The sequence below is a fragment of the Thalassophryne amazonica genome, chromosome 8 (genome assembly GCF_902500255.1).
Source record: "Thalassophryne amazonica chromosome 8, fThaAma1.1, whole genome shotgun sequence".
NCBI classification, from domain to species: Eukaryota; Metazoa; Chordata; class Actinopteri; order Batrachoidiformes; family Batrachoididae; genus Thalassophryne; species Thalassophryne amazonica.
Genome location: NC_047110.1, coordinates 112,127,961 through 112,151,913, shown reverse-complemented (window position 1 = coordinate 112,151,913; position 23,953 = coordinate 112,127,961). Strand labels below are relative to the sequence as shown.

Genomic DNA, 23,953 nt, shown 5'->3' with positions numbered 1-23,953 from the left:
TCCTGGTTATACTCTCTACCCCAGACTATTCTCTCTACTCCACATTCTCATCCAATTACAATTTTTGCACAAATCTGATTGGTTAATCGTGTGAGATTTCAGACTGTATAATATCGGGGTAACGGTGGCAAGATAGTCGACCGTTTCACATTTGGATGTATTACTCCACGCCCTGACCGGCCACGCACTGCTACGCAGATGTCAATAATGGCACTGTCAGCTGAGAGTGAGAGAAAGTTGCATAATGATGACGATGCCGAAATGGGTGAATTTAAGCTGCCATACAACAGTATTGATGTGGATTCTGATACAGAATTACTGTTTCACATTTGATGGATTTTCACAGTTGATGGATTACTCCGCACCCTGACCGCTGTTGGAGCAACGCTGCCTCACGGTAAGCCTCGCTGACCGAATTACCTACAGAAAAATAAAGTGTGCAAATGATGGAACTGGATTAGAATGAGAATAACCCCCTTGTGTCTGATTATTTGTGGACGTTCATGCTGGATTACAATCGCAAATATCTGTTTTACAGCTCAATTTGCAACCGTATAACCACCATGAACATCTGCAAATCATCAGATACAATAAGATTATTCCCTAATTATATTCTTTATTACAGATTAGACCCTCTGCTCCAGATTATACACTATACTTTAGATTATACTCTCTACTCCAGATCATTCCGTCTGCTCCACATTATACCTGTCCACCTAACCTGCATGTCTTTGGATGTGGGCGGAAACTGGAGCACCCAAAGGGAACCCACACAAACACGGGGAGAACATTCAAACTCCACACAGACAGGCCACAGGTGGGAATCAACCCCATGGACGTCTTGCTGTGAGGCAACAGTGCTAACCACTAAGCCACCGTGCTGCCCCAGGCTTGAACTCACAACCTTCCAATTATGAGACTGGCATGCTGCCTATTGCACCAATGTGCCAACAGCTATGCTGACTGGCTGAAAATCTAAATAGGTTTTCCAATAAAAATGTGCATCTTATGCAGCACAGTCCCGGGAATTTTGTAGGGAATGTCTGTTGTGCTGCCATCTGCTGGCAGATGGATTGAAATTCCAAAGAGCCGGTGTCGCAGACCAAACTGTCTGCTCCTAAAAATCGGCCCACCTGCCTCCACTGCGCACGCGGCCATTTGGAGTCTCTTCACCCAAAGATGATAAAAGTAAAACCTCTTAAATCATCCTAAAGTCAGTTTTAAGCAGAAACAAGGCTGTTTTAATTCTTTTTTTTTTTTTTTTTGTAGAAATGCGCTCCGTTCTCAGAATGGTAAGGCCAACGGATCTCACACACACACACACACACATACACACACACACTTCACCTTCTCTCCAGCTGATTCACTCTGGATGAATACATTCAGTGTTCGGCTGTGTTGTGGCGCACGCGCACACAAAGGACTGTCTGGTACATGATTCAGCGACTCAAACATTGTTCAAAAAATAATGCAGCCATTTGCGATCATACTGGGTTTTCTGTTTTCATATGTCACACCTCTGTGGATCAAAGCTGTTCACACGTGAATGTGCGCTGCTGCTGAAACCTTTTCCACACTTGATGCTCAAAGTCACACTTCTGTAAACTGCCCCCTAGTTTGCACAAACCCAGGTGCAGTTCGCTCTGAGAGATCACAGCAAACGATAGGAAATATTATTATGTTGTGATAGCCCTCAGCAGCTCTACAGCAACAAGGCTGATCGCACTCCTCCAAAGCCCCACTGCTGCAAACAAATACGCAATGATCAAGGATCACCTCCTCAAAACTTTTGAACTGTCAGACTGAAAGGGCCAGCAGGCTGTTCTCTCTGCACCGACTGGAGGGCAGAGTTCATGGACAGAATGCTGCAGCTCCTGACAGGACACCAGCAAGACTTTTTCTGCAGCAACTCACCACTCAGGTGCGCACAGTGCTGGCCAACACCATGATCATGGACTGCCGTGTGCTGGCGGAGGAGGCAGACAAATTCTTCCTGGCCGGCCAGCACCACGGCATGACAGCAGCAGCACTCGTCCCATCACACGCAGCAGCAGAAGCCCCACACCACACACCAGCACCACCGCAGAGGAGCTGCATCTCTCCTCCACAGCAGTGCTCACAAACCAGCTTCTGCACTGTATGAAAACATTCAGCTGGTTGAACAAAGTCAAACTAAGCACTAAAGTTACAAAAACTAAGCAAACGATAAGCAACCGTCAGGAATGACAGCAATACGAAATACGGAAGAATTGAGGGTTTTGGCGGCATTCGTTGAAATGTTTTGACAGTTTAAAAATCCTGACGAAGCGCCAGCTGCAGGAACTAAGCTGTGCGAAGGTTAAACAATGCAGACGAAAGTCCACATTTGTTTCATTTGGGCTTCGTTGTTAGTACCGTGTGACTGGGCCTTAAGTAGAAATGAGGTGATGCTTGGTGACACTTTGAAATGACCGACGTGCAGTGAACGCAACAGCTAGCAACTCGTGTAGCCGTGGTGCTCTGATTGCTTCCTCCATCTTTTATGATCAATCAATCAATCAATCAATCAATTTTTTTATATAGCGCCAAATCACAACAAACAGTTGCCCCAAGGCGCTTTATATTGTAAGGCAAGGCCATACAATAATTATGTAAAACCCCAACGGTCAAAACGACCCCCTGTGAGCAAGCACTTGGCTACAGTGGGAAGGAAAAACTCCCTTTTAACAGGAAGAAACCTCCAGCAGAACCAGGCTCAGGGAGGGGCAGTCTTCTGCTGGGACTGGTTGGGGCTGAGGGAGAGAACCAGGAAAAAGACATGCTGTGGAGGGGAGCAGAGATCGATCACTAATGATTAAATGCAGAGTGGTGCATACAGAGCAAAAAGAGAAAGAAACAGTGCATCATGGGAACCCCCCAGCAGTCTACGTCTATAGCAGCATAACTAAGGGATGGTTCAGGGTCACCTGATCCAGCCCTAACTATAAGCTTTAGCAAAAAGGAAAGTTTTAAGCCTAATCTTAAAAGTAGAGAGGGTGTCTGTCTCCCTGATCTGAATTGGGAGCTGGTTCCACAGGAGAGGAGCCTGAAAGCTGAAGGCTCTGCCTCCCATTCTACTCTTACAAACCCTAGGAACTACAAGTAAGCCTGATGAAATAATGCTGAATTTATGTGGAAATGATTGTTGTACAAAAGCTTCAGATATCTTTCGCTGAGAGAGATGACGACTGGAGGCAGTTTGAAGCAGAAACGACGTGATAATCAGTGAACCGCGACTAATGACGCATGCGCAGTGAAGGCAGGGGGGACCAATATTTAGGGGGGGTTGTTCGGGTCGGCGACACCGGTACCAGAAAACTTTTACTACAGATATTTGACTCATTGAGTGCCAGTTCAGAACATCCCAGTGCCAGGATTTCTTCAACATTTGAGTGTTTTTTGAAGACCCATAGAAAATTGAGTTCTATGTCCATGTCAACAACAAACATACCACAAGAAAAGAAAAGAGAAGAAAAGAAATTGGCTCGATGACGCGTCTTTGGCGCGGGGCGTTACTATCGGAAAAGACACGTTTTAGAGTCAGTGGCATCGAGTGAGTTAAAAGCCTTTTTGAAACATGGACACATGCCACATTTTGCTTTTTTTCTGCCTCATAACCAAACGTTGTTTGTGTTTTCAGACATCTTGAATGTATCAGCAGCTAAAAGCTTTAATTATTCTCCTTCTTTACCCTCATACTATAAAAGCACCTAATAGTATTTTATAGTGTAGGCAGAGTATAGTGGAGTGCTGCAGGCGCTTTATGGCTCTGCTTTTATGCGCTCTATAAATAAAGGTTAGGAAGGCTGAATGGAGGCTGTGGGATCGGCCCGCCGGCCTTTAACTATAGAGACATAAACAGAGGATTTTGGCGTCCCCGAGATAAAACCAGACGTGTTCAAGTTTCTTCACACACCTTATATATTCCCTGATCACAGCCATTGTAAGTGGTCTCCATGGTGTAACTCCTCAGGACGCCGATCTCCCTCCACACCACCACCCTCGCCGTGGACGAGCGCGACTTCTCCACCTGACACCATCACATCACCACAAATGAAGATGTGACCACAAATAACAACCTCTGTAGGATCAAATGTCTCAGTTTGAATGCATGCTGTCAGAAGGGGGAGGAGCTTGTGTGATCTTACACTCTGTTTCTCTTTGACACTAAAACTAAAAAAAGTATTTAAAAAAATTTGAGCAAAACTGATAATTATCCTAAACTGCACAAATATTTTTCTTTTGTGTCTTCAAAGGTGAAAACACATTTCCCTTAACTAACACTCTCTTTATGGCATCATAAAGGTCTAATGAGGTTAACAACCAGAAATATAACTGTCCTCTTTTTTTGGCTGGTGCAGATCATCCTGATGCTCCACTATCACATCAACAATGACATGCACTTTGAGTTCGAGTAAAGTTGTTTTTTGTTTTTCAGATACTTCACACAAACCACTCAGTGAGAGTCAACAATCCAAAATATACCTCTTTTTTCTTTTAAGTGCACTGAATAAAAGTACACTGAAGACTGAAATCCCACAATGCCAGATGTCATATGAAAGAAAACCAGCAACCACACTGATGAAAACAAAACCCAAAAAAAAGCAACAGGTGATTATAAACTGCAGGGTGCTCATCCAGAGCAATGACCGTCCATCACTGCCTCCAACAGCAGTCAGAGTTCTGACATCACAGTGTTGTGATGTCATAAAGTGGAATGTAAGCAGATAACCTACAACATGTTTTTGGAGTAGGGGGAGCAGGGCACAGATGATACATGCAAAGACCCCAAAAATAAAAAGTGTGGGAGGTGCTGCTTGTTTTCTCCACTAAAAATACAGTTATGTTTTATGAGCACAATCACGGCAAATAAAAATATAAATAAATCCAGCTAAAATTCCCACAAATAAAAAGATGTATTTTAGTAAAGGTATTAAATTAAATTAATCAAGTATATAAAATCTCCAAAATAGCAATGGCTCACTATTTAATTAAGTTTCTTTAATATAGAATTTAGGAAATATGAACTGAGAAATAAAATATGCTTCATTATGATCAATGCCAATAAATTTGTCTAGAAGTTGTTGAATCATTAGTCTATTCTTAGAAGAATTATTGGAAAAATACTTAATTACATACATTTTATCAAGTTGCAGTTCAGAATCAGCAAATATATTGTCAAAGTGTTGCAGCACAGTCTTTATATGATGTATAATTGTTTGGCTACATCACACCTAACATTAGCATGAGCTAAGTGCCTCTATTGTGAGTGACGACATTTGTAATGTGCTTTAACCAGTGGTGGGCACAGATAACCAAAAAATTAACTTCGATAACAGATAGTCAGATAACTGAAAAGTTATCTTTGATAAAGATAAAACGATAAACCACCAACAAATGTATCAGAAGTTACAGATAACCAATAAATTCCAGTATTGTCTCTGGTACACTTGCAACTACTAACAAACTGATTTTGAGTTTTAACACCATGATCGCTTTTGGAAGCATCAAAAGCAAGAACAGACCCAAACAATAAGTCAGCACTTCTGTCTTAGAGCATCCTGCCCCCTGCTGGAATTTCCTATTTACTACATGGCTTCCAGCACAGAAGCAACTGAGAGGAGCCACAAAGCTCAACTCTGTACTCAGTCACAACGCTGCCATCAGGCCAAGGTCTTGGAAAATAAAGCAGTGCTGAGTTATGGTTTGGTGTATAAATAAAATGAATATTGATAGAATAACTCCATTACTGTCAATTCTGTCATTTGTACAAAGTTAAAATATAACATATATCTTTTAATGTTGAATAATGCACTAATTCTGAAGTTTTGTAACAAACACAGACAGATTCTGGGTAAAATGTGCCTCCGCTAAACACTGATTGGTTGGTTGGTTGATTTATGTAAACCAACACGTTAATGTGTGTCGTGTGTTGGTGTTTACACATAAATGTGCGTTTGTAAAATATTCAATTTTTTGATTTGTAAAAACAGGCATTTTCAAAAATAAAAAATAAAAAAAAGCCAAGTTGTAATTATATAACCGTCTGATATAACCGGTGTCAAAAATAAATAGAACACTGCCATGATCTACTGGTGCCAGTGTGAGTTTTGGCCCTTTTTCAGTTGATTTTTCATTGGTGCGAGAATTTTTTGGATCGCACCGAGTCTCAGGTTAATCACGCGTCCTGCATCGTTTAGTATACATAGTAACAAGCTGCGTTTAACATCTCACGACCACCTCTCACACTGTGCCTATGCAAACACAGCAGACCTGTCTTGTAATGTTTTTTTTTTTGCTTTTTGTTTTTTTTAACTTTGATGTCTCCCATCAATAGTTTTTGTAAATTAAATTTGAAAAAAAGCTTCTGTTTACATTTTGCTTCTGGAAACACGAGTCTGGCGTGTGGTTTTTGAACGTACAATGTGTGTGAGAACATAAATCGAGCTGGAACCGAGTACAGAAAATATCAGCCTAGCTTCAGTTTGAATATTGCCATGAACGCTACTGGCCAGTAGATGGCAGTAGAGACTTGCTAAAACAAAATTCCACATAATCTGTGTCTGCTGCTACTCTGTTACATTTAAGAGGCGTTGAATTTAATAAACGCAAACACAATAACGTCTATAAACCCAGAGAATATATTCACAAGAGTTTTAGGCACTAGAGTTTAATGCTGTTGTCCATGGAGCCTGATCAGAGTATCTCAAATGCATTTTTCATGTCGTGAATGTACTGAGATTACCCTATCCTACCCATAATGCACCTGGACACACAGCATGCCCACACTAAAACCTTAAAAATTAGCGCATTACTTTAAAACTAAAACATATATCTGATATTTTCACTTTATAAAACTTCAGATGTGATGTTAATTTAAATAACTTGTCCAAAATTAGTTTGGTTAAAACTTGAACCATAAGATAAAATGTATACATCTGGATGACTTGGGTGATATTGCCCTCCTATCAGTATGGGGTTAAAAGAAATTAGGTTTTTATTTTGGTGACCAGTTCTCCTTTGCCTGCAGAGGATAGAGCAGTTTCTTCTAGAAGCTGCTCTCCTCTTTTTGCAGAGGATAGAACTACACACCTGCTATAAAATGTTTAGCGGGTAGGTGCTCAACTAATTTTAAAGTTTATAAGAGTTTATAGCTTTGTTTACCATGTTAACAGTCCAGAAATTATCAGAAAAAAATTTATCGGAAGATAATTAGTCCAATAATGGTTTTCAAAGTTATCTGAAAAGATAATCCGATAATGAAAACATTATCTTTGATAATTATCGGTTATTGGATTATTGGAACTGTGCCCAACACTGGCTTTAAAAAATACATGCTTATTGTAACTGAGGACCTGAGTGAGTGAGGAGAGCTCTTTAAAACAGAGATTCACCGTGGATTAAATGGTTCATGTGTCTGTAAAAGTCACTAGCATCACATAAGGCAATGCTAATTGGTTAATGTTAGCATGAAAACTTGCTACTACCACACAGAACAGGCATTACATGACACGATGCTACTGGGTATCATATAACACAATGTTTATGGTTTAATGTTAGTATCCAAACTTGCTAGTGTCACATACGTAATGAAAATGGGTTAACATCTGCATGGAATCTGGTTAGCGTCACATAACGCAATGCTAAGAGGTGTCACATAACATGATGCTAACGGGTGTCACATAACATAACACTCAAGGACTAACCTTAGCAGACAAACTTGCTTGTGTCTCATACGCAGTGAAAATGGGTTAACACCTGCGTGAGATCTGGCTACCATCACATAACCCAACGCTAACGGGTGTCATTTAACATGATGCTCATGGACTAACGTTAGAATGAAAACTTGCTAGCATCTCACAATGATAATGGGCTAGTGTTCTAGCGTTCACATGAAATCTGGCTAGCATCACATATCGTGATGTAATGAGTATCATTTAACGTGATGCTAATGAGCTAATGTTAACACAAAAACTCATTAATATCACATGGCTAAGGTGCTAATGTTAGCATGAGATGAGCACCTCCACTGTGAGCAACGGGATTTAAAATGTGCTTTAAAAGAAGACACACTCAGAGTTACAGTGTTGCTTTGAAAATTCTTATTGCACATCTTTAGGTAATTTTACATGTTGCCTGGAAAAATGACTCACTATGTGTAGCTTTTGAGCTTTTTGCTGGTCAGGCTAAGTAACTAAGTAAGTAAGAGACACAGATTTGGGCCTTTGTTGTGGATGTTTTATAGACAGACAAAGTGCAACACTGAAGGATCCGACTTCAGGTTACATGCAGAATAAGTGGAGGAAAGAATAAAATATTTAAAACAATAAGTGTGCAGATGTTATCATCATTATTATTATTATTGTTATTATTATTATTATTATAATTATTGTTGTTATTATTGTTCTTACCAAATAGCTGCAGCTGTTGAAGGAGAAGGCCGGTGCGATTCGGTCCAGTGTTTTCTGAATGGTCTGCAGAAAGAGCAAAAACAAAGATGTTTGTGTGAAACCAGAACAGAGGCACAGGCAGACATTTTTTTCAGTGGTTTCTATGGTTTCACAGCTTTAAGTGTTGCAACTGGACCAGCAGGACACAAAGAAACTGATCACACGTCAAATCCTCTGGCCAGTTTAGCCATATGTGTGTGTGTGTGTGTGTGTGTATGTCTCACCCGGTATCCAGGGTCCTCTTTCAGTCCGACCGTGTTGACGGCAGAATTGGACTGCCAGAGAGTCTCCTTAATGCTGCAGCCGTACAGAAAAACATTCTTCTTCCGAGAATGTCCGTGGTAGTCACAGAAAACCTGAAGAGAAGACAAGAAGACAGAGATCTGTAGGGACCAACAGTCATCTGAGAGAGTATCCATCTAAAATAAAAATCATCAGAGCCACAGTGGCTGTTTTGGGGTTTTTTCAGGTGCCCTCCGCACTGTGATGGTGATATTTTGGCCGTGTGTGTCTGTGCTTATGATTTTTATTCTACAACCACAATTCCAATGAAGTTGGGACGTTTTAACTTGCACTTGTAGCTTATTGAGTGTTGTTAGAAGGAAAGGTGATGTAACACAGTGGTAAACATACCACTGTCCCAACTTTTTTGAAATCTGTTGCAGGCATCCATTTCAAAATGAGCAAATATTTGCACAAAAACAACAAAGTTTATCAGTTTGAACATTAAATATCTTGTCTTTGTGGTGTATTCAATTGAATATATGAGTAGGTTGAAGAGGATTTGAAAATCATTGAATTCTGTTTTTATTTACTTTTTAAACAACATCCCAACTTCACTTGAATTGGGGTTGTAATCTAATTACTTTTTTCCGGCAAATCTAATTGGTTAATCTTGTGAGATTTCAGACTGTATCATATCAGGGTAATAGTGGAAAAATATTCGACTGTTACACATTTGGATGTATTACTCCGCGTCCTGACCGGTGTTCTGACAATGTCATTCTTGTTGAATATCATTCCTGTACTGCGTGCAACTGCACAAGTTGTGCAGTATTGTCAGGACACGGAACTGTTGATTTATGCAACAAGGTGCACAATTCAACAGAACACCGGCCACACGCTGCCACCTGTTAGCTGAGAGCAGGAGAAAGTCACGTACTGATGGTGCCACTGCAGAAATGGGTGAATTTAAGCTACCATATGAAAGTATCGATGTGGATTCTAATGCAGAATTACCGTTTCATATTTAATGGATTTTCACATTTGATGGATTACTCCGCGCCCTGACCGCTGTTGGAGCGATGCTGCCTCAAGGTAAGCCTTGCTGACCAAATCGAATTACAGAATGACAGACAGTGCAAACGATGGAATTGGATTAGAATGGGAATAACCCTGTTGTGTCTGATGATTTGTGGATGTTCATGCTGTTATACAGTCGCGAATAGCCATTTTTAAAGTTCAATTTGTGACCGTATAACCAGCATGAACATCCGCAAATCATCAGACACAACAGGGTTACTTCCTAATTAACAGTGATTCCTAAAATAAAAATAACCAGAACCACAGCAGTTTTTTTTTGTTTTGTTTTTTTAAAAGCGTCCTGTGCACTCTGATGGCGATATTTTGGCCCACTAGTGCTTATTTCTTATTAAATATAATAATGTGAATGTATGAATGACAATCCAGCCCTTCTGTACATGTGGAAGATAGACAACAGGTAGATGATTCAGATGATTATATAAGAGCTGTTGTGGAAGGAAGAATTCACGTTGGGGATCAACTGCAGCTGCTGGAAATAACCGCACATGAGGACTCAATGCACGGTGTTCACACAGACTGATCAATTTACTGCTCTGATTATATATACAATCATCTTTACACTTAATAAATAATTATTCCTCCATCAGTATATATGGCTTAGTAATGTAATACAGCAAAACAGCAGCCACCATGGCACACCAGTGTTTTTGTTTTCAGGTCTCCTGTGCCTTTCAGTCCAACCCTTCCTCATACACATTCACGTCAGACTGCACCATTTGCAAGGTCCTCTAATAACGCTAATGCAGCCACTGTTAGTGCCATTATACACATCACTATGCACATATTTTTATATCCACCCATATAATTGCAAACACGTGGGTGTGTTAATTGTTCATCAGTGTGTCTCTGATGTGCACATCTGTTGTGTGGGCCGCCAGAAGAGGAGGTACTGCTGGCCCACCACCAGAGGGCGCCCTGCCTGAAGTGCGGGCTTCAGGCACGAGAGGGCGCTGCCGCCTCCAGGAACTGCCGAGGTGACAGCTGTCACCCATCAACCATGACAGCTGTCACTGATCATCTACATTACACCAGGAATAAAAGCAGGAAGACACCTCCACCACATCGCCGAGATATCATCTTCATTTAGAGGTAATATCCTCAGCCATTTGTGGTAATCTACTAATCTATCTATTGTGAGTGTTTGCAGGAGTACCGGTCCTTAGTTTGTGGAGGCTGAGTGAGTGCAGGACGGCACTCTTTTCCTCTGAGGGATCACTGCTTACACATATTGAGTGAGAGGTGGAGGTGGCATTCCCACCATAATTGTTACTGGGTGTACACACACCCACACTTGACTGTTTTTGTTTTCCGCCAGCAGTACCAGATCCGACACGCCGAGACGGTGGCCACCTGGGGACTTCGGGACTTGGCGGCTCCAGTATCCCTCGGGTTCGGTGGCGGTGGAAATCGTGTGGTTCCGGTTCGTCTCCAGACGGGCGTCTCCTATCGTCGAGCCTGCCCACACGACACCTTTATTGATTGACTTGTATACATTCTGTAATCTGCTGTGTTTGGTTGTGGCATTCACAACAGTAAAGTGTTCTAATTTAACTCCTTCTATTGTCCGTTCATTTACGCCCCCTGTTGTGGGTCCGTGTCACTACACTTTCCCAACACACATCACTCTGATGACTTCATGTTTTCACACTATTTACGGTTCCCAGCATCACCTCTACGTGTCTGCAGCTGTAAAAATGTACGTACACCAGCCAGGATTTTTGTGTGACGCACTGCACATTTCCACGGTCATTTCACTTTGGCTACATCTGAACGTTAGCGTGGAGATGGACGTATGCCATGTTTTTGTGCGTATGCACACTTTGTACACAAGGACCCTGGTACTAAGATCTCCAGACATCAACTTAGATCACTGGATAGAGTCCAAATCTCACAACCATACAGTAAGACAGGAAGCACCAGCACCCTAAAGACTTGGACCTTCATTCTCCTGCAGAGATATTGGCATCATTAAACACCCCTGACCTGTAACCTCCTGACTCCATAAGACCTTCCCAGGTGTCTCTGAATCTCAAAGGTTGAGGTCCATGAATGTCTCTACAAGTTCAACACTTTCACCACATACAGATATACTTCTGATGGCCAAGTCCAGAAAGTCATGAAAAGCCTGGATCTTATGATGCAGGACAATACCAAACCCAGACACTCTGATTCTTCATTCAGCTTCTCAAGGGTTTCAATCAGAGAATCCTTTGATTCTGCAAAGATCACAGCATCGTCTACAAATTCAAAGTCACCAAACCTCTCCTTGCCAACAAAAGCACCTGAGCCAGTGATCTCCACAATCTGACCCAACAGCCAGTTCATGCAAACACTGAACAGTGAAGCAGCCAGAACACATCCCTGAGGAACTCCAGTTAGTGTCGGAGCTGACTCCTGTAGGTGGCTGAGATGCTTTTCACCTGGCTTTGCAAACAATCTTTGTTTCAAACTTGGAGACAGCTATTATTTTTTTAATGGTCCTCTGTGGAGGACAGGTGGCTACTTTCAAGAGGTGACGATGGACCGATTGTCTGCCTGGTGGGATACCATCAGGGACCCACAGCGGTTCTGCAGTGTGGTGGATGTGTGCACACGCAATGATGAGACCTGACCTATTGTTTGGCAGGTGCTGAGGACTGATGTGGTTCCTGTCTGAAAATGGATTTACAAACTATTCATGTGGACTATGACTTGGTGTGAAACAAAATCCCACTTTTCTATTTGACAGAGAAAATAATACGGAATATTTGATTTTATTTTATTTGATCTGTGTATTGGTTTCATTTTAGAAATCTGTTTGCCTGAAGTTGGGTGAATTTTCAACAAATAAAGTGACTTGATGAGGTGTTGAATGGGCGATTTGATCAAATAATTGAGCCTTGATTTTTGTCACGTTGAATATTAAAAGAACAATAAGCAGCTTCTACAAGAGGTCACAATGTCACCAAACATCCAGCCCCACCCATTTTAGCTACGCCATGGATGCAATCCGTGCTTCTAGTCCCTGATGTGGATTTAAAGGTGAAACTGCACAGTTTTGGCTGAAAAATTAAAATAAATAAATCTGCAGCATGTGAAAAGTGCACATTTTCTGCAGTTTTCTGCCTTCAGCAACAGTTGGCAGCTAATTAGGCTAATTACCCTGAAATAGCACCTTACCGCTCTCATTTGGAACAATTAACTGAGCCAATCAAGGTTAATCCAGGTCTCATTATCATTCATTTTCACAAGCAAACACACACACACACACACACACACACACACACACCATTCAGCTGTTTGTCTTTAATGCTCTGCAGGTATTGTCAAGCCAAATTACAATAATCAGGCTTTAATTTAGCTGTTAATTAGGACTGCATTGGTTCCCAAAACCTGCTGAAATTGTTCAGTGTTGCATCTGGAATCTTATTCATTCTTAACATAAAAAAAAAAAAAAAAAAAAAAAAAACCTAATCCAGTAAATCTCAGAGTGACCATGGCTGAGGTCATTTCCAGTCAAAAGTAGATGTGGAAATAATTAGTTACCTCCACGAGGTGGAGGAGTTTATGTTTTAACCCGTTTGTTTGTTTGTCTGTTTTCTTTGTGAACAGCCTGGAGTGCACACTTTTTCACATATCTCTATGAAATATTTACTGAAGATTCATATCCTGATAGGAAAGAGGTGGTTGAATTTTCAAGCTCATGGGTCAAAGGTCAAAATCAGGAAAAATCTTGAAAAACTGGAAAATCCCCACTTTAACATTGAATGAATTTTCAAAAATTCATAACATCATGTCAAAAAAAGAAAAACATATTTATTCCATATTTGAGAGCATTATGTAGGATGGTATCCTTTATCAATTGACAAAGTTTGATCCAGATCTGATCCAGATTACAAATTTTGTGGCCATTTAAATTTAACACTGAAAACCCCATTTAATGTATATTTTACATTATATCTTAATCAAAAGTGCCCCAGTCACTCATATATTTGAAAGTGAGGTGCAGACTCGCACTCGCTTTCACTTGACAAAGTTTGATTGGATCTGATCCGGATTGTAGATTTTGTGAACAATTTAATTTAATATTGAAAAGCCCATTTGGTGTACATTTTGCATTATATCTCAATCAAAAGTCCCTCAATCAGTCAATCAATCATAAATATTTTGCTGATCAATACATGCTTTAACTCATCCCTTGAAGCTTCTTGGTTGTTGAAAATATACAAAAAAGATGTTTGGTTTTTTTTGGACCATGTTTTCTTTTCCCTTGACCTTTGACCAAATTACTCCAAAATCTAATCACCTTTCATTATCGATTCAAGTCATTTTCCCACCAAGTTTGAAGGAAATCTACCTGACCATTTTTTGAGTTATCTTGTCCACAGACGCACACATTCCAGTTAAAACAACACCCTGTTGTCGCCACTTCGCCAACATGCGGGGTCAAGATTGATACCACATATGGACTCAAAGATGTCATTATCTTTCGAAATTTCAGATTTTTACGTAGAAATGAATCCGTGTCCAAACGAAAACTCAAAATTATCCACAGAGTGTTAAGCTCCGCTCTCACTTTCACAGACAGGCATCCTGGAAGATCACAGTCTAAACCTGCAACAACCTGCCATGTCTATATCAAACCCTCATGAATCAAATCAAATCAAATCAGTTTTATTTATATAGCACCAAATCACAACAAACAGTTGCCCCAAGGCACTTGATATTGTAAGGCAAGGCCATACAATAATTACGGAAAAAAGCCCAACGGTCAAAACGACCCCCTGTGAGCAAGCATTTGGCGACAGTGGGAAGGAAAAACTCCCTTTTAACAGGAAGAAACCTCCAGCAGAACCAGGCTCAGGGAGGGGCAGTCTTCTGCTGGGACTGGTTGGGGCTGAGGGAGAGAACCAGGAAAAAGACATGCTGTGGAGGGGAGCAGAGATCAATCACTAATGATTAAATGCAGAGTGGTGCATACAGAGCAAAAAGAGAAAGAAATACTCAGTGCATCATGGGAACCCCCCAGCAGTCTAAGTCTATAGCAGCATAACTAAGGGATGGTTCAGGGTCACCTGATTATATTGTAGAATTAACAGGAAGCCAATGAAGAGAGGCCAATATGGGTGAGATATGCTCTCTCTTTCTAGTCCCCGCTAGTACTCTAGCTGCAGCATTTTGAATTAACTGAAGGCTTTTCAGGGAACTTTTAGGACAACCTGATAATAATGAATTACAATAGTCCAGCCTAGAGGAAATAAATGCATGAATTAGTTTTTCAGCATCACTCTGAGACAAGACCTTTCTAATTTTAGAGATATTGCGCAAATGCAAAAAAGCAGTCCTACATATTTGTTTAATATGCGCATTGAATGACATATCCTGATCAAAAATGACTCCAAGATTTCTCACAGTATTACTAGAGGTCAGGGTAATGCCATCCAGAGTAAGGATCTGGTTAGACACCATGTTTCTAAGATTTGTGGGGCCAAGTACAATAACTTCAGTTTTATCTGAATTTAAAAGCAGGAAATTAGAGGTCATCCATGTCTTTATGTCTGAAAGACAATCCTGCAGTTTAACTAATTGGTGTGTGTCCTCTGGTGTCATGGATAGATAAAGCTGGGTATCATCTGCGTAACAATGAAAATTTAAGCAATGCCGTCTAATAATACTGCCTAAGGGAAACATGTATAAAGTGAATAAAATTGGTCCTAGCACAGAACCTTGTGGAACTCCATAATTAACCTTAGTCTGTGAAGAAGATTCCCCATTTACATGAACAAATTGTAATCTATTAGATAAATATGATTCAAACAACTGCAGCGCAGTGCCTTTAATACCTATGGCATGCTCTAATCTCTGTAATAAAATTTTATGGTCAACAGTATCAAAAGCAGCACTGAGGTCTAACAGAACAAGCACAGAGATGAGTCCACTGTCTGAGGCCATAAGAAGATCATTTGTAACCTTCACTAATGCTGTTTCTGTACTATGATGAATTCTAAAACCTGACTGAAACTCTTCAAATAGACCATTCCTCTGCAGATGATCAGTTAGCTGTTTTACAACTACCCTTTCAAGCATTTTTGAGAGAAAAGGAAGGTTGGAGATTGGCCTATAATTAGCTAAGATAGCTGGGTCAAGTGATGGCTTTTTAAGTAATGGTTTAATTACTGCCACCTTAAAAGCCTGTGGTACATAGCCAACTAATAAAGACAGATTGATCATATTTAAGATCGAAGCATTAATTAATGGTAGGGCTTCCTTGAGCAGCCTGGTAGGAATGGGGTCTAATAAACATGTTGATGGTTTGGAGGAAGTAACTAATGAAAATAATTCAGACAGAACAATCGGAGAGAGAGATGAATGTGGTGTAGTTTGATGATGAAACGTGTCAGAAGTGCACCGTGTGACCTACAAAGAAAGTGTGCAGCAACAACCACAGTCTGCCTGTAGTACAACTTTAGAGCAATGTTGGTGCTTCACAGTGATGTCACGCATATATGTTAACTACTACTACTACTTAGTATTGATGGAGTAACACCTGTGAAGGAGAGAATGGGGCTGAAGTATACAAACTGGTTCCACTTAAATCTGATAAATGCCACAGTCACACAAGGGTGGCCAACGTGAATTTAATCTATGTGCTTGAAATGGGCGGGGCTTTCTTTGACTTCTAAAGTTGTGTGCAGCTAATCATCACAGATCAACCTGGAACCTGGAACTTCACAACCACAAGGTTGAAGTCTTTAGTAAAATGGATGAGTACCAGACCTGTTAAACATGTATCAACAGAGTCCATCAGCTCTGGGTTCAAGCTGATGTCATGTTAGTTATGTCAATTTTCCAAACGACCCACTCTGATATAGGCCAGGACTTGTTTGGCCTATATAACCTGCTTTAAGACCACAAGATCATGACATGTTCTACACATCAGCAGATGAAAAGACATTCAGGCAAAGATTAAAACGCCTACTAAACTTTCACTTTTCAAACTTCAGAAGCCTCAATCTAACCTGAAGGTCTAAAGACAGACGCATAAATCAAACACTGATTAAACATCATTGTTGGCAGACCAGTTCTTTATGGTGCATTCACACTCTAATGATTAGCCCGGTGTTTGCCCATGGAGAGTGAAAAGTTGACTAACGTCAACCAGCGCAGAAGTCCTGTCAGCAAACGGCAGGCTAATCATTATGGTGTGACTGGACCGAGCCTTCTCCAGTGTTTCAAAGAGATTTTTGAGAATCAGCCACGTCACGGTGTGAACGCTCCCTGATCTACCCACCCACTGTTCCACCCACCCGCTGTTATCCTATGTATGTACATTTGGATGTATTATCCTGTTTAGTTTTTTCATCTATGCACAGGCAGCCTGGTAAACCAGACCAGTTACTATGCAAAGAAATTTGCTTTGTAAAGGATTGAGAATGAGTCTGGCTGTGTCCAGCAGAGAAATAATGAAGTCAGTCAGTGATTCCAAACAAACGTCCGCTTCAAAAACTTCGGCTTCAACATCTGTTAAGACAGTAGTTTAGTTATTCTTTTGCATAGGACTGTTGGCACAGTGGAGATGTTTGAGCTTCTTCAGCCAGATCTTTCATTTGGATACGATGTATTGTTACTAATCACAAAGTCCTGGTGGCCACTAGAGGACACTGTTGCGTCTCTAAAAAATTCTACCAGTTTTTATTGCTAAAATCACACAGATAGATCTTAAACAGGAATAATCTCTTCTTTGTCGTAAAGAATCTGTCCATTCAATGAGACTCAGCTCGCGTGGTGTTTATGAAGCAGATGTAAATAAACAGATGGATGGTTGGAGGAGATCTGGACTAGATGAAGATGTGTAAATTATGAGCAATGTCTGTGTTTTACCAGAGGAGTTCTTCCTGTGCTGTTGAGGTAGTAGAGAAGTCCTTTGGCATGGTAGATAGTTGGACTGAGGACGGGGTCGGGTTTACACCACTGACGATTCAAATCTTCACCGTTAAGATCACAGCGATGCCTGCAGGCAGACACACCAAAGGAGAAAGAGGAAAAAAGAACGATGGACTTTAAGTTTTTAAATGAACATAGATACAGTCTGGATCTAAACACTGTGTTTACAACCCCAAACCAGAAAAAGGTGAGAAATAGAAATTGTATAGTTGCAAGTTTTAAGTGGCATTTGTGAATGTATCTTTATATTGTAGTAACCTTGACAAAGGTTCCTAAAGTAATCTGTTGCACATGTGGTTATATCAACTATTGATGAATGACAATTCTTGATGCAGTGCTGTCTGAGGGATTAAAGATCACTGTGCTCTTTACACAGTGAAATTCCTCCAGATTCCTTCAATCATTTAATGATATTATGCACTGTAGAGGAGAAATATGCAAATCTCTTCCAATCATTATTTTGAGGACCATTGTTTTCAAACGTTTCAAACATTTTCTCACACCCACTGTGATTGAAAATGAATGACAGCTGGTCTCTAATGTGACCAAGGGGTGATGGGGTCCCAGCCATGCTGGATGGAATTGTAAGCAATACCATCAGCCCACCCTCTGCTGAACAAACTACATATTGACACAATTTCCAAAAGCTAAAGTGTTTTCCTACATTATTTATTTACTAAAATAAAAGTTTTCATATGGGCAAAAATAACACCAAAACTGAAACGTTTGTGAAAGGGTCAAATCAACTGATATTATCAGCCAACTGATATATCGGTCTGGTTCTAATCACCTGTTGACGTCACCTGTTTGAAATAATATCATTATTTGTTTATTTTTTAGCCTTGTTATCAGCCCTAAATTGTCTCTATCCAACTTTGAAGTGTCTCAGTCCTTAAAAGCAGGAATGGATGAATGTTAAGAAATTAAATGAAGCTGACCACACGAAACATGTTGGCTTCAAACTGTCTGTAAGGAAACAGAAGTCAAAGTAAATGTAAGAATCACTGCAGGGTTTTTAATCTGCATTTTCCGTACTGTCCCAACTTTTTCTGATTTGGACTTTGAGAAATAACTTATTACGTTATCCTCTGATTTAGTTATTACAGTAAAGTGACAGAATTTCACACTCTTCCAAATAATTGTGGAAACGCTTGACTGAGTGTTAATCATTTTTGTGCCGTCTCTTTTGGGACGGGCCCTGTCAGTCTCTAAGGATGCCAATTTGCAAAGAAACGCCAAACATTGTACTGAGATTAGTTCTGTGTGCGGGCCAAAAGCATGGCTGGGGTTTACTTTGGCTGGTGATTCAAGATTGGGATTTGACACAGTCAAACCCAGGCCCACTCTTCATAAATATTCATAAGCAGGCCTGGATATCGCTTATAATTCCTGGAACCACACACAAATTAAGATAGATGTTTGAGACACAGAAGCCCAAACTTGTTCATTTAGAGATTTTAACACTTTACAAGGTCTGATACCAAATAAAGATTCTTTTATTGATTAAGTTATTAATGCATTTTGTTTTTCTGTTTGAAGCATTATTTTATTTTATTTTTTTAGATTATCTTGACATGGATTTGGCTACGATGTGAACAAGTTCTCTAACCTCTGACTCCTGATCTTTTCTGATCTTCTGATTTACATGATGTTCATGATGGGATGGAGTCAACCAACAAAGAGCTGCAGAAGAAGATGATCAAAGCTAACCTTGTCTGGAGAGACAAAGTCAGATGTTTATACCGACACAACGCACGCAAAACACAAACAAAACCGTATTAATCAGTCCTGTTCTGGTCTGCTGTATTCTGGATCAGAACTAATCATCATACACGAATCTCAGTGTTTGCCACAGGAGTCTAGAGCCAGTATCTAAAACATGGGAAGAGATCGATTCAGAAATTCTACAAGATTAAATCATACAAGACTCAGTTCTCTGCTGTTGCTGGATAGATTTGTCGTTGTTGTCGCTGCAAATATAAGTAGTTTCATGTAGAAAAGGGTAAAGAAGTGAGTGTGAGCAACCGCTGGCAATCCTTGAAAGAACCTTTACAGTAGATTATGGCAATCCCTCAGTGGCGAGGAAAATCGTTTCTTTATGGATCCCCAGATGAGATATGTACACCCAGGATCAATCCAGAGACACCTGTATGTGGGTTTGTTTAACGTGGGAATGACATTGCACACTGACAAACACAAACTCCAGACGATCAGGGTCTGAAGATCTGCTGCTGACTTCATCCACCATTACAGCTGTCGCGTTAGAAGCCACCACCTTCTCTGCTGGATCCACCATTGAGCCCTCTTTTTTCACCAGGGCCACGTTGGCCATCTCATGCTCAGGGTTCCTGTTGGGCCTCCATGGTTACAGTATTAACCACAGGGAACACAAGGTCCCCATCATATTTCACCCCAACAGGGAATGACCTACTTGATGCATTATTTTCCCACAAAAAAGTCCAGAACATGTCTGAACCAAGGTTCATATTTCTGTACGTTCAGTCTGGTTCATTTGGTTTCACACTGCATTCTTGTGGTCAGACTACAGAACATTTCATGATGCACTTACGTCATCATCCTTGTAGGCTGTGTCTCCACATATGTGACACTGATTGGCTTGTAGTTGTGTCTGACGTCAGTTTTTGTCAGTTTGGTGTATAGTTCAGTTTGAACACAAAAAAAGTTCTGCTTGAACAGAGAAAAATGAATGAATAGGTTTTGGATAAATTATCACCATTCACACTATTTATCTAGTCTATTTTGTTTGTTTGCTTGCTTTTTAAGGCTGACATCACTGCACAGCACCTACCTGAATGTGAGATGTTTTGTTTTCTTTTTTGGAGCAAGTGGTGAGCAATTTCCTACAATATCTCATGGTATTTTGTGATTCAGCACCACAAAATATACATTAATCTATTGATTCGTGATACTGTCATGAAAAGTGCCACATGTTCCTAACGGGAGCACAATTTCATTCAAATATATTTTGTGACGGGAGCACAAAATGAAACGTGATGTAGGGGGTCTGGGGAGTTTGTGGTTAGGAGAAGGGGTAGAGTTAGTAATAGTAAGATAAAAAAAAACCCTGTCACAAAAATGTGACTCATTTCTTGACAGGGGCACAAAAAAAAATCTGGTGAGACTGGGTTGGTGATTTCACAGCACCTACTATCAAAGCGAACCATTTCCAAAGGCTGTTTTCCACAACAACACACAAAACATGTTTTATCTTTGACAAGGAGAAAAGACAGAAGGTCATGGGTGAGCCCACCTCTTTTAGTCAAACGAGATTTTGGTCCTTCTGTGGTATGAGGCAGCTTTTCAAACCTGCTTTATTGATAAGTTAACCAAAGGTGACTAATCAGGAGCTACTATTAGATATACAGATTATAGATTATTTGCTTCCATGTGTGTGGCAAATTCTACGGTCACGGAATTACGATGACGTCTTACATTTAAAGACTTGCTTTGGTTGTAATTCGGTTACCATAGAATCGTCCGTGTGTGACGTCAGGCTGTGTGACGATCGACTCCACGGCAGGTCATCCCAGAGGTCGTGACATCCCCGCGCCTGATCACTGAGTCATGAAACAGCTGAAGTGGAAAAGTCTGGATGGCGGCACAGATGTTGGTTTTGTCTTCTTCAGTCTCACTCAGAAGGCTGTTCATGTTCATTGAGTGACTAATTAACTGCCAAAATAAGCAGAACTGTGTAAGTGTGTTCTGTTGAAGCAGATGTCGACGTGTTTTCAGGACTCTTCACTTCAGTGGTTAATAACCTCACGTCGTTAATTTTGCTTCACACTTTGCGTTTCAATAGTTTTACACCTTATTTGCTTTAATTGATTACATTGAACTCGGCTCAGCCGCGCCTACCAACAACAACAACAACAACAAATAAGATAATTGGATTCAGAGCAAACACACGGAAAGGAAGCAGTGTGCACACGCGCACGAATCTGTGCACACATTGTCACGGCTGCCACTGAAACCTGGAGCCAGTTTTGTGCGCGCACACACATGCACGTGCAGATTAAACACACGCAGCGTGCTGTCAACAGCAGACAGATGAGGCGGCGCCGTCTTGTGTCACGTAACAGGCGTCCACACGTCAGCAGCATCACTATCATCAGCACCCACTTAACGAAACGATGACACGGATCGCTGTCAGAAACTGTTCCCGTGCAGGTTTATAATCCCCACAAACTCAGAGAGAACAAACCGTGATGTCACAGACAACACTGAAGCTCCACCCCTTTAAATGTATCTGACAAGAGTCTGTGTTGGAGGACACTGAAGGAGCAAACAGAGAGTTAACACGTGGAAATCATCAGTTGTATTGCCAGTTTCTTTTGACAATGGATGGATGAGGGATGGATACATGTACATATCTCAGTGAATATGTCATGTACATTGTTTACATCAACCATTACGAAACGCGATGGTACTCTAAATACAAAACATGCCCTATTCCATGATTCTCCAATTCCAGCAAGAGAAGAATGTAACTCTTTTATAATTATCATGTGTGTCTTGGTGGCTTTCATCACTCTTCTCCTTCTTGCACAGTCACTCAGTTTCTAAGAACTGCCTACTCCACCCAGGTTTACATACAGTACCATACTCTCTGTATTTCTTCATAACTGATTTAAATAAAGTACAAGACATACGATATGCAGCCTCCACTGTGACCTCACAGCTTCCACTCCCTCCGCTGTGACCTCATAGCCTCCACTCCCTCCGCTGTGACCTCACAGCTTCCACTCCCTCCACTGTGACCTCATAGCCTCCGCCGTGACTTCTCAGCCTCCACTGTGACCTCACAGCTTCCACTCCCTCCACTGTGACCTCACAGCCTCCACTCCCTCCACTGTGACCTCACAGCTTCCACTCCCTCCGCTGTGACCTCATAGCCTCCGCCGTGACTTCTCAGCCTCCACTGTGACCTCACAGCTTCCACTCCCTCCGCTGTGACTTCTCAGCCTCCACTGTGACCTCACAGCCTCCACTGTGACCGCACAGCCTCCACTCCCTCCTCTGTGACCTCATAGCCTCCAATGTGACTTCTCAGCCTCCACTGTGACCTCACAGCCTCCACGCCCTCCGCTGTGACCTCATAGCCTCCACTCCCTCCGCTGTGACCTCACAGCTTCCACTCCCTCCACTGTGACCTCATAGCCTCCGCCGTGACTTCTCAGCCTCCACTGTGACCTCACAGCTTCCACTCCCTCCACTGTGACCTCACAGCCTCCACTCCCTCCACTGTGACCTCACAGCTTCCACTCCCTCCGCTGTGACCTCATAGCCTCCGCCGTGACTTCTCAGCCTCCACTGTGACCTCACAGCTTCCACTCCCTCCGCTGTGACTTCTCAGCCTCCACTGTGACCTCACAGCCTCCACTGTGACCGCACAGCCTCCACTCCCTCCTCTGTGACCTCATAGCCTCCAATGTGACTTCTCAGCCTCCACTGTGACCTCACAGCCTCCACGCCCTCCGCTGTGACCTCATAGCCTCCAAAGTGACCTCTCAGTCTCCACTCCCTCCAAAGTGACCTCTCATCCTCCAATCCCTCCAGTATGACCTCACAGCCTCCACTCCCTCCGCTGTGACCTCTCAGCCTTCACTGTGACCTCACAGCCTCCACTCCAACAACCCCAGGTTTCTTTTCAGCACTGTAGCCAGGCTGACAAAGAGTCAGAGCTCTATTGAGCTGAGTATTCCATTAACTTTAACTATTAATGACTTCATGACTTTCTTTGCTAACAAAATTTTAACTATTAGAGAAAAAATTATTCATAACCATCCCAAAGACGTATCGTTATCTTTGGCTGCTTTCAGTGATGCCGGTATTTGGTTAGACTCTTTCTCTCCGATTGTTCTGTCTGAGTTATTTTCATTAGTTACTTCATCCAAACCATCAACATGTTTATTAGACCCCATTCCTACCAGGCTGCTCAAGGAAGCCCTACCATTAATTAATGCTTCGATCTTAAATATGATCAATCTATCTTTATTAGTTGGCTATGTACCACAGGCTTTTAAGGTGGCAGTAATTAAACCATTACTTAAAAAGCCATCACTTGACCCAGCTATCTTAGCTAATTATAGGCCAATCTCCAACCTTCCTTTTCTCTCAAAAATGCTTGAAAGGGTAGTTGTAAAACAGCTAACTGATCACCTGCAGAGGAATGGTCTATTTGAAGAGTTTCAGTCAGGTTTTAGAATTCATCATAGTAC

General features: G+C 41.3%; 1 protein-coding gene across 1 annotated transcript in view; it reads right to left on the bottom strand.

Moving 5' to 3' along the window:
- LOC117516328 (cytosolic carboxypeptidase 4) overlaps nt 1-23,953 on the bottom strand; it is a 202,745-nt gene that overhangs the window by 26,143 nt on the left and 152,649 nt on the right. The window contains exons 21-24 of the mRNA XM_034177280.1: nt 17,652-17,781; nt 8,693-8,824; nt 8,430-8,492; nt 3,935-4,048 (exon numbers count right to left, since the gene is read on the bottom strand). Coding sequence (XP_034033171.1) covers nt 3,935-4,048; nt 8,430-8,492; nt 8,693-8,824; nt 17,652-17,781 — 439 coding nt within the window. The remainder of the gene's footprint in view (nt 1-3,934; nt 4,049-8,429; nt 8,493-8,692; nt 8,825-17,651; nt 17,782-23,953) is intronic.